The 12780-nt window shown below is 38.1% G+C and overlaps 1 protein-coding gene across 4 annotated transcripts in view; it reads right to left on the bottom strand.

Annotated features, from left to right (window-relative positions):
* Window positions 1–12780, bottom strand: part of ccser2a (coiled-coil serine-rich protein 2a) — a 636731-nt gene that overhangs the window by 103010 nt on the left and 520941 nt on the right. For all 4 annotated transcript variants that reach the window (XM_073025313.1, XM_073025314.1, XM_073025316.1 and 1 more), the window contains one exon: window positions 7149–7247. In XM_073025313.1, coding sequence (XP_072881414.1) covers window positions 7149–7247 — 99 coding nt within the window. The remainder of the gene's footprint in view (window positions 1–7148; window positions 7248–12780) is intronic.

The following is a 12780-nucleotide window of genomic DNA, read 5'->3' on the forward strand; positions in this document are numbered from 1 at the left end:
ATCCAAAGCTTCAAAGTCCATTTAGGAATCAGATGGCAGAGGGGAAGAAGCTGTTCCTGAATCGCTGAGTGTGTGCCTTCAGGCTTCTGTATCTCCTACCTGATGGTAACAGTGAAAAAAGGGCATGCCCTGGGTGCTGGAGGTCCTTAATAACGGATGCTGCCTCTCTGAGATACTGCTCCTTGAAGATGTCCTGTGTACTTTGTAAGCTCGTATCCAAGATGGAGGAGACTAAATTTACAACCCTCTGCAGCTTCTTTCGGTCCTGTGCAGTAGCCCCACCCCCCATACCAGACAGTGATGTAGCATGTCAGAATGCTCTCCACGGTACATCTATAGAAGTTTTTGGGTGTATTTGTTGACATGCCAAATCTCTTCAAACTCCTAATGAAGAATAATCATTACTTTGCCTTCTTTATAACTGCATCGATATGTTGGGACCAAGTTAGGTCCTCAGAGATCTTGACACCCAGGAATTGAAACTGCTCACTCTCTCCACTTCTGATCCCTCTATGAGTATGTGTTCCTTCATCTTACCCTTCCTGAAGTCCACAATCAACTCTTTCATCTTATTGATGTTGATAGCCAGGTTGTTGCTGTGACGCCACTCCACTAGCTGGGTTATCTTGCTCCTGTACGCCCTCTCATCTCCATCTGAGATTCTAAAAACAATGGTTGTAACAGTGGACTAAGCACACACTCCTGAGGTGCACCAGTAATGACTGTCAGTGAAGAGGAGATATTATCACCAATCTGGACAGATTGTGATCTTCCGGTTAGGAAGTTGAGGATCCAATTGCAGAGGGAGGTACAGAAGCCCAGGATCTATAACTTCTTAATCAGGATTGCGGGAATGACGGTGTTGAATGCTGAGCTATAGTCGATGACCAGCATCCTGACATAGATGTTTGTATTGTCCAAGGTGTCTAAAGCCACGTGAAGAGTTATTGAGACTGCATCTGCCGTTGACCTATTGTGGTGATACGCAAATTGCAATGGATCCAGGTCCTTGCTGAGGCAGGAGTTCAGTCTAGTCATGACCAACCTCTCAAAGCATTTCATCACTATTGATGTGAGTGCTACCGGGCAACAGTCATTAAGGTAGCTCATATAATTCTTCTTAGGCACTGGTATAATTGTTGCCTTTTTGAAGCAAGTGGGAACTTCCGTCTGTAGCAGTGAGAGGTTGAAAATGTCCTTGAATACTCCCGCCAGTTGGTTGGCACAAGGTTTCAGAGCCTTACCAGGTACTCCATTGAGACGTTCTGCCTTGCAAGGGTTCACCCTCTTTAAAGACAGCCTAACATCGGCCTCTGAGACAGAGGTCACAGGGTCACCGGGTGCAGCAGGGATCTTCACAGCTGTGGTTATATTCTCCCTTTCAAAGCTGGCATAGACGGCATTGAATTCATCAGGTAGGGAAGCATCGCTGCCATTCATGTTATTGTGTTTCACTTTGTAGGAAGTAATGTCTTGCAAACCCTCTCAGAATTGTTGAACATCCAATGTTGCCTCCAACCTCATTTGAAATTGTCTCTTCGCCCTTGGAATTGCCGTCCACAAATCATACCTGGTTTTCTGGTACAGACCTTGGCTGCCTGATATGAATGACCTCCAGTCAGAATAACACTCTTCCATCACTACCCCGTCTTCCACGGCCTAGCCAATTTTGAATCCTTTCTACCATGTCTCCATGGATCCCATCTACCTTAATCTCTTCAATTATTCTATTTTGATGGAACCTGTCATGTTTTACTTAAATCAATGCATACAACATCCATCCACTGCCTCGCCCTCATTAATCATCACTTTCAAAAAAAACTCATCCAAGGTCGTAGGGTAATACTTCCCATGCAGAAAGCTATGCTGATAATCTCTAATAAAGTCTATGTATATTCAGATGAAAGTACTATAGATTCAATCCCCAATAATCTTCTCCAATCATTTCCTTACTACTGATGTAAGGTTCATTGGTCCAGGATTTCATGGCAGTCTCTACTGATCCTCTTGAACACAAGAATAATATTGACTATTCTCTCTCAAGACATCAGTAGCTTGTCTCTCGTCTTCTCACTAACTTAGCATAGATCCCATCAGGACCTATACACCTTAATGTTCTTCAAAGGTCCCAACAACTCCTCCTCCTGGATATTAATATGCCTGTAGGCATCATCGTAACCCCTTCTTGATCTTGCATCCACCATGTCCATCTCCTTGGTAAATACCAATGCGAATTACAGAGCCTATAAAAAATATTCCCCCCCCCCCCCAATCCCTTGGAAGTCTTCATGTTTTATTGTTTTACAACATTTGAACCACAGTGAACTTAATTTGGCTTTTTTGACATTTATCAACAGAAAAGACTCACGTCAAAGTGAAAACAAATTTCTACAAATTGGTCTAAATTTATTACAATTATTAAACACAAAATAATTGAGTATATAATTACACAGCCCCTTCACGTCAGTATTTAGTAGATGCATCTTTGGTAGCAAATTACACCCTTAAGTCTGTGTGGATAAGTCTCTATCAGCTTTGCACATCTGGACACTGCAAATTTTCCCCATTCTTTACAAAATTGCTCAAGTTCTGTCAGATTGCATGGGGATTGAGAGTGAACAGCCAGTTTCAGGTCCAGCCACAAATTCTCAATTGGATTGAGGTCTGGACTCTGACTTGGCCAAACCAGGACATTAACTTTGTAGTTTTTAAGCCATTCCTGTGTAGCTTTGACTTTATGCTTGGGTTCATTGTCTTATTGGAAAACAAATCTTCTCCTAAGTCACAGTTTTCCTGCAGACTGCACCAGGTTTTCCTCCAGGATTTCCCTGTATTTTTCAGCATTCATTTTACTCTCAATCTTCACAAGCCTTACAGGGCCTGTTGCAGTGAAGCATCTCTACAGGATGATACAGCTACCATCATGCTTCATGATGTGCGGTGTTTGGCTTATGCCAAACATAGCGTTTAGTCTGATGGTCAAAAAGCTCAATTTTGGTTTTGTCAGACCACAGAACCTTCTTCCAGCTGCTCAAATGCCTCCGGCAAACTCTAACCAAGATTTCATGTGAGTTTCTTTCAACAGTATCATTTAAACAGTTTTGTTGCTTAAATAGAAAGATGCTGCCCTGCCTCTCATGCCCATTGGTTGATTGATGTTATGTCATGTTTAAATTTAGAGAAGATTAGGTGTTCTGGGGACCTTTTTGGAACTACTTTCAGAATCTTTGACTTGTTCAGCAATGATGATGGCTATTATATGTTTGAAAATGGACAAGGGAGAGTCAGTGGATGTAGTGTACCTGGACTTCCAGAAAGTTTTTGATAAAGTCCCACATAGGAGATTAGTGGGCAAAATTAGGACACATGGTATTGGGGGCAGAGTACTGACATGGACTGAAAATTGGCTGGCTGACAGGAAACAAAGAGTAGTGATTAATGGGTCCCTTTCAGAATGGCAGGCTATGACCAGTGGGGTACCGCAAGGTTCGGTGCTGGGACCGCAGCTGTTTACAATATACATTAATGATTTAGATGAAGGGATTAAAAGTAACATTAGCAAATTTACTGATGACACAAAGCTGGGTGGCAGTGTGAAATGTCAGGAGGATGTTATGAGAATGCAGGAAGACTTGGACAGGTTGGGTGAGTGGGCAAATGTATGGCAGATGCAGTTTAATGTGGATAAATGTGAGGTTATCCACTTTGGTGGCAAGAACAGGAAGGCAGATTACTATCTAAATGGAGTCAAGTTAGGAAAAGGGGAAGTACAACTAGATCTAGGTGTTCTTGTACATCAGTCAATGAAAGCAAGCATGCAGATACAGCAGGCAGTGAAGAAAGCTAATGGCATGCTGGCTTTTATAACAAGAGGATTTGAGTATAGGAGTAAAGAGGTCCTTCTGCAGCTGTACAGGGCACTGATGAGACCCCACCTGGAGTATTGTGTGCAGTTTTGGTCTCCAAATTTGAGGAAGGACATTCTTGCTATTGAGGGAGTGTAGCGTAGGTTCACAAGGTTAATTCCCGGAATGGCGGGACTGTCATATGTTGAAAGATTGGAGCGACTGGGCTTGTATACACTGGAATTTAGAAGGATGAAAGGGGATCTGATTGAAACATATAAGATTATTAAGGGATTGGACACACTGGAGGCAGGAAGCATGTTCCTGCTGATGGGTAAGTCCAGAACTAGAGGCCACAGTTTAAGAATAAGGGGTAGGCCGTTTAGAACAGAGATGCGGAAAAACTTTTTCACCCAGAGAGTGGTGGATATGTGGAATGCTCTGCCCCAGAAGGCAGTGGAGGCCAAGTCTCTGGATGCATTCAAGAGAGAGTTAGATAGAGCTCTTCTAGATAGCGGGGTCAAGGGATATGGGGAGAGGGCAGGAACGGGGTACTGATTGTGTACGATCAGCCATGATCACAGTGAATGGCGGTGCTGGCTAGAAGGGCCGAATGGCCTATTCCTGCACCTACTGTCTATTGTCTATTAATTTACAACTATATGTCCAGGATTTTTTTCTTTTCTTTTAATCAGCTTTTTTTTCTTTTTTTAATGGGGTTTTGATTTTGTTCTACGTTAGAATAAAATATACCTTTTCAAAATTACGTTTAATTTACTATACACAGATATGGGACATTTCAACTTTGTTTCTGTTTTCATATTATCATAATGTATTTTGCATTCGTCTATACAAGTAATCAACAAAAATATTGAAAAAGAAAAAGAGTTATTTCACATTAAACTGTGAAACAGCTTGAGAGACCAAGTGATTACTATTCCTCCACTGACAGCTTTAGGCTACAGGTTCACAGATATAAAGAAAACTATGAGGGCAATACGAAGGTTAAATTGGAAAGATTGTGTAAAAATGAAACCAGCAGTGTTTTTGTTCTCAATTCTTAATTTGTATTAGAACTGTAGAATATCTCTGTGCTGAGAGTATAGTAGAAATAAAACACCGAGAATGCTTTCATGCAAGACCATATATCTAGGCAGAGATAACATTTGTGCATGATGCAACAAATTATTTTGAAGGTAATGGAAAATTGTTTTTAATTAGAAGATAAAACAAACTTTAATTTGTTTTTGCAGTTTGATATATAGCTACTTTTCAACAGTCTGGGTTGCTCCTGACTCTGAACCTTGACCATGGTTGCATTATCTGTTTCTCATGTACAATCTTAATTGGATAACCATGTAGATCACTAGTACAAGTAGAATTTGATGATATTAGTTATGTAAACAATGAACCTGAACTAAAATCTTAAACAACTATTAATTCACCCTAGTATATAGTGATTAACTTCATTACAATGCAATAACCTTGTTCTCAACTTGCAAAAGTAGTGGGAAGAACAAGGATACCATGACTAGGGAAAAATTAGGTAGTTAAGCTACCAAATGTTATTGATTATTCTGGTATCTGTATCTTTTCCTGGTGCCTCTGTGGTTAACAGCCTTTTTACTAATAGCTTAAATGACATTAAAGCAGTATTGAGATAATTTAACATGGCTTTACGAGTTTAGTTTTTGTCGAATGTACCCAATTTACACCAAAAGCTTCTTACAATGAAGGAAGGAGAAATAATGTTGGAATGTATAAAGAAAAAGCAACAAAACGAAACCTAAGAAAAACATTTGTAAAGGAATTGAGAGAGTCTGGATTTGAATGCAGCCACATTGAGAACGTGAAGTATTCAGTCAGATAGTCCTCAGAACCAACAAAAAATAAATGTGTACTGCCTTAAAATAGTTTATACAGATGTGAACATTTACCACAATGCTATAAATCATGAGTAATGTTCATCTAGACCACCAGGAGGATTGGCACTGATTTAATAGAAAGCCAATGGTGAACAGGGGAATGTTGCAGTTTAGACCAAAAGAGCAGTGAGCATCAGCTTGCTAACATAAGGCATTGTTTTTCCAATGGTCTTGGGGAGATACAGAATAACTAAGTTTGTGAAATTTGAGACACTGAAAAGCATGTAAATCATATTAGAATTAGAATTTTACTTCTTACATCCATCTCACACCATGAGGGAGTAAAACACTTTATGGTGTTTCTCCGGTGCTATGTACAAGCAATAAGGAAGAGAACTGTGGGAGGATATTGCCTAAACACCAAGATCGCATACATAATTGTTTGGTATACGTGTATATACAGTCAGATATGCAATCAAATCAATGTGAATTGCTAAATCTGATGGTCTGGTGAAAGAAACTATCCCAGAGCCTGTTGGTCTTGGCCTTACCATTTGCCAGTCAGAAGCAGCTGAAACAGTTTGTGGTTGGGGTGACAGCACTCATTAAAGATATCAAAATGAAAATATACATCTATGTATAGTATCCTTCTTGTAACCATGTCATACACATACCATTCATTTTATTACAAATATGCTATTAATATTACACCAAACAATTGGCTTTCTATAAATGAAATATGTAGCTGAAATTTGAAGTTGTATGTGAGACCTATGGCAAATGCACATGGAATATATACTTTAGCATTTATTGGTTAATAAAAAGTATACCACAACAATATAAGCTAGAAGAGCAAGTTATCGAAATTTCCCCCAACTCTTCAGTTTTTTTTTGTAAACTTTACTGCTTTATACTAATTTCAATACATTGAAGTAAGGCATTCTAGTGAAATATTTAAATGTGAGAATGAACACTTCTTGTACTGACACATGCATGAACAGTTCCAGAACTGTGGACAGGATTAGTGACAATTCTTCAAATTTCAACAAATGCTTCGTCAAGCTTGGCTGGAAGATAATGTTTATGTATTTGTAACATAGTACTTCTTAATATGTTAACCACCAGGTCAGCAAGCACTGGGGATAGGAGGTTTTCACAATTCAAAAGGGTAAATCTTTCTATAACACATCAAAACCACTGTAGGCAACAAGTCAGAACAAAAAATTATTCAATCCAGTACTCTAAAAAGGAAATATATTGTGTAAATGTACTTTCTTAATCTGTATGTCAATACATGAGTCTCAAATATGGCAATTTTTAATTTGAGTGTTAACAGTCACACAATCAATGATGGATATTGAAAAATGGAGAAAGAAAAGACAAACACATAGGGAAAGAATACATGCGGTGAGTGGTGATCTGGAGGTATTGAACTTACAGAAATTCCTTTAGTGACTGTCTGTGTAGTCTTATCAACATTTGAACAGGCTGGTCGTTTTGTGGCTGAATTTTCTTTCTGGCAATTACATCTGGTGCTCTGTATCCAAAAAAGAATGGAATTAGTCAAACAAACTGACAAAAATAATGCCATTTCACCTTAGTGCCACATCTTCCACCTGAGTTCACCAACCATTACATTTTTTTACATGGCTTTGCTTCATTATAAGCTTTGGTCTACCCTACTTTAACCAAAGTTTGACACATTTGAACTCGTATCTCTCCCTCTCTTTTGGTAACTTTTTTCATTCCCCAACTGTCCAAGAATTCTCATGCTCTTCCGTATCTGATCTTATTATCTTCCTACATTGATCCTCTTAACTATTGAAAACCATATTCTCAACTACCTCACTCCTAAACTCAGGAATTGCAGTGCCTATGAAAAGTATTCACCCCCATCTCCTGACGTGTTTTTCAATAAACTTTTCACGGAGTTGCTTGGAGTGTTCTTTTGTATTCATGCTGTAGTTTTTGCCAGGACACTGACTCACTTTCCAGATACTGGTGTATTTTTACCACAATTAATTGAAACACTTGACTGCACACAGGCCTCCAAAAACAGATCTCCATTTAACTAATTATGTGACTTCTAAAACCAGTTAGCTGCACCAGTGATGATTTAGTGTGTCATATTAAAGGGAGTGAATATTTATGCAATCTATTATTTTGTGTTTCATATTTGTAATTAATTTAGATCACTTTGTAGAGATTTGCTTTCACTTTGACATGAGAGAGTCTTTTTCTGTTGATCAGTGTCAAAAACAGCCAAATTAAATTCACTGTGATTCAATGTTGTAAAACAATAAAACATGAAAACTTCCAAGGGGTGGGAAGGGGATGAATACTTCTTTATAGGAACTGTAGCTCTCTCTTTTTCCCCCTTTCATTTCTCCAGAAGGACTCTTTAGTCAAGCTGTTTTGTCAAATTTCCTAATAGATCTTCCTTTCTCTTAGTATAAATGGTTACCAAGTATATTACTGTAAAGCATTTTGAGATATTTTACAATTAAGACTATATAACTATTTTATTTTCCAATCACTGCATCCCTCACTGCAATTTATTCAAGAGTGAAATTATTGGGGAGAGTGAAATATTTTGAAAATTGTGTGATTTGTTGCTCCTCAACCCCTGCAAAATTGTACTTCTTAGTACAATATTAGATGACATATTACATATTGCTGGTCATAACATGCTGCAGTATCATATACTAATAGTTCAGCAACCACAGAAACAATTAATATTTTAACCTCTTTACCTCATAACATATACAGTTTACTACAATATCTATCAATATTAAGCAACACAAATTTAGCAAATGGTAATATTAAAACGAACTTCGATTAATGAAGCACTTATCGGAAAGAGATTCAGTTTGGAGATGTTACACCATGTTGTAAATCCGGAGGCAAACCAATTTCTTGCAGTAATGAGTTTCTGTCCTTATCGCAATGTTCTTATTCTAATCATGAATAGATGGACTGTACAGTAGTCAAACAAAACAGACAAATGTGTTCTTTCAGCAGAAGCTGATGACTCCATTTATACTGTTCTGGTCAGCAATAGATTCCTCAGCTTCTAGTAAACTAAAGGTATCTGGTAATAATTAAAGCAAGATTTACAATTACTCTGCCAATAGAAGGAAGCACTTTTTATACATGATACAAAATCACTCAGCAACATCAGCAACTAAAATGCATTAGTGAAAAATGGAACAAAATAAATTGGTATGATTTGATGATTTATCTGAAAAGTGGTCAAATTCAGGAACTGAATATTCCAGGATATTTAAGTTTTGGGAGAGTAGGCGAAATGGAAAAGAAGAATGAGCACCTAATGACCAAGATTGAGATAGAAGCAGAAGAGAGAAAGGACCACAGCTTGTAAAATCAAAAAAATAAAATCAGGTTTGATAGAGTTACCAATTAGTAAATTAGAGATTTTTGTAATGAAGCTGATGTTAAAAAAAATGGGTGATATTAAAATGCATGCAGCATGGAGAAACCAAAGGTCTGATAAATAGAGGTTGAAATTACGAAGTGCACAATAGATGAATTTCTGTTGAGAACTAAATGATAGATCAGCCTATTTTAGACCCTGTATTGGTCTATAAAGACCTTGCTGTTAAGAGACCACCAGAGAAGAGTGATCATAATATGATACATTTTGATTTAGAAACTGACAATATTACAGTTCAAAATTAAACTAATTTAAATGTAAGTAGGTAGTTCAGTTGCCACACAGCTCCAGCGGCCAAGGTTTAATGTTGACCCTAAATGTGGTCTATATGGTGTTTGCATATTCTCTGTAACCACGAGGGCTCCCATCCCCATCCACTGTCCAGTGCTCAGGTTTCCTTCCACATCCCAGATTTGCTGGTTGTTAGGGGAACCAGGTGGGAGTTAGTGGGCATATGAGACAAAGTAAGTCACTAGGAAATGGGTGGAGAAACAGAATATACGGGACTGATCCAAGAAATAGTATACACTCTACTGCCGAATGATTTGTTCCCAATGTTGTGGGAAAATATAAAAGGTGTGATAATAAACAATGACAAATACTATACAAAACAAAACTCTGGAAGAACGTAGTAGTCAAGCAGCATCCATGGGTATAAGGGATGGTCAAGGCCCTACATCAGGGCTGAGTTTGCTTTGGATTCCATTATCTGCAGTTTCTTGTGTCTCCAGGTTAACAAAGAACAATGTCTGAATAGTTAAAAAAGATATTTTCCTTTAAAGCAAAAAAAAAATCAAGCAGAAAAATGGCCCAGCAAGGGCTAATGAGAAATTAGATAAAATCAGATCAAATGTTTTTGCACATTGACACAAAACTGCAGAAAAACATCTTTGACATCATTTGGTAATTTTGCCAAAAACAGTGACTTTGAGGATTTGGAAATTTCAGAGTTCATTTAAGTGTGAACAAGAAACCAATAAGGAATGATTGGAAGGTAACATACTATGTAACTTTAATATTTAAGAAAAAGAATGAGATGAAGAACAATAGACAAGTTAATCACGCATTAGTTGAACCGAACATCCTATCATCCTCATCATGAAGGAAGTATTAGTAGAGTACTTAGAAAATAATAGAATTTAAGAACATCAATATGGATCAATAAAAGGAAAATCTTATTTGATAAATATGTTTTTGAGGCCATAACAAGCAGAATAGAAAATGGGATACCGGAAAATGTGGTGTATTCGTATTCTTAGAGGGCTTCTGATAAAGTGCCATTCAAAAGATTACTGAACAAATTTAGAGAACCATGGTTTGGGTATAATCTAGTGGCAAGGACTGACAATTTACTAATGGACAAAACAGGAATAAAGAGGAATGCTGAGACTAGTGGATTGCCACAGAGATCAGTGCTGGGGCTCTGCTTTTCACATCAATATCAATATTTCAGATGTGGGACGAAGTATATCATTTAAAGGTTTGTTAATGAAACCAGAAGTCTTAGTCACAATGAAAATGCAGAAAAACGTCAAAGATTTCCAAACAAGGTAAGTGAATAGCATATGGAATACAAAAATCTGGAAAAAAGTGAGGTCATGAAAGTTCATAAAAAAGGGCTAATTTTTTTTAAAGTGGTGACAATTATAAAAACACTATTGATTACAGGGACATGGGTGTCACCCTAAATGAATCACTTTAAGTTAACTTGCAGATACTGTTTATCAAGCCATTAGGAAAACAATAGTATGAAGACACAAGGAACTGTGGATGATGGAATCTGAAGGAAAAAATCAATCTGCTAGTAAAACTTCATGGGTCAAGCAGCACCTGTGGAGGCAAGGAGATGGCTGACATTTTGGGTCAAGGCCCTGCATCAGAATTGAGAGTGTAGAGGGAAAATAGCCAATCAGACTGGTAGGGGAAGCAGATGGGGAAAGAGAGAAGGAGGAGCATTGCCATAGAGGGTCGTACAAGATAGGGAGAAACAGATAAGGAAAAAAATAGGCAGATAGTGTTAGATGGGATAAGGAGGCTAGAGGAAGGGTAAACAGTATGTGGTTTTCATGAAAGGGGATAGTTGTACCAGAGTAAAGGTGTTTTACTGCAGCTCTGAATCAATGTGAAAAACACCCTTAAGATATTCAGTAAAGGTTCCTGAGCATTTGATGATTTCATCAGCCTATGACTTTTCCCTGAAATGAGAAAAATTTAAGGAGTCTCTCGAGTAGGAATCAGAAGTAGAACACTTGTGGGTTCATGCTCAACATGGAGGGGTGGAAAGAAAGGAACCTAATATAGCTCTAATAATGACAGTCACCTTTATGTGTATGGCTGCATCAGACTGTGTAGTGTCTGGGAAAACAAAAACCAAACATCACTACATGCTGGTGTTCATACTGGAAATAGTGTTATGAAGGACAGGAATGGCATTGTAGTAGAATGTTCCATTTAGTTAGACCATGCACAACATCTGTCCCTGTTGAAAAGCTTCTGTGGAAAAGCAGTTTTTATAGTAAGTCAATCTGATAGTAACCTGCAGAGGTCTAGTAGAGGAAGCAAAAGGTGGATCCTTTCAGGTGGTTCCCAGAAAACTCACAAAATCATTTGCCTCTTAAACAGAACTCTCAAACGTGCACCAAGGATCATCTGCAAAATATTCCTTAAAACAGCCTGAATTTCAATCACATTGCCCTTGTAGAAGAAATAGTCTTCCAATAGTGTTTGTAAAGAAGGTCTGAAAAGGGATAACTTCTTTGTTAAGGTTATGCTCAGCAGATGTGTGACACAAGACTCTCCTTTACAGGCAGTTTCTAGATATGAATAGTGACCAAACATCAAATGCTGCTAGATTTCATCAACTGAGTGGAAGATGCATTTTGACCTGCCTGCAACTCGAGTCTTCTAGAGCAAGCAGATGTTCACAACTAATTGTTACCAACAGTAACATTAAGAGTGCAGAAGTACGCCCTGAAGGAGACTGAAATTTGGTGCATACACAGCAAAATGCTTTGTGGGAAGGACCACAATCTAGAATCCAGAACATTGAGGAGATGGGCTCTGTGCGAAAATGACTTATTGATGGAATGTTGGAGGATGGAAATTAGTGACTCTAATGCTTTGTTAGTGAATATCTTGAATTGCTTGGCACAGTGAAAGGAGATAACTATTGTGCTGTGTCGTTTACAAAAGCTATGTAAAGTGTTAGATGAGATCCATTGTGCAACTCATTTTAGAAAATGCTAAATAATCAGATGGTCCACTCATGCACACGAGCACTTCATTTCATCATGTTGATGCCCACAAACTACTGATGTCTGGAGCACTGGGGCTAATTTTAGGCTACATGAATTACAGAGATACGCTAATTTTAGTCCTTAATGCTATATTAGGAGTCATTTTCAAGCAGGTAGATTGAGTGACAATGTATTATGCAAACACACAGGCTGATTAATGTGGACTACTTCAAACCTTGGAAAACAATGAAGCAGGAATCCAGACTCACTGTGACAAGATAACTGAGGGTTCAACAATGGCTAAAGTAACTTTAACTAATGCAATGGACGCAAACATAATTTCCTCAATAATTAAGGGAAAGAAATAAGAACAAGTCCAC

This window comes from Hemitrygon akajei, chromosome 21 (assembly GCF_048418815.1).
Source record: "Hemitrygon akajei chromosome 21, sHemAka1.3, whole genome shotgun sequence".
NCBI classification, from domain to species: Eukaryota; Metazoa; Chordata; class Chondrichthyes; order Myliobatiformes; family Dasyatidae; genus Hemitrygon; species Hemitrygon akajei.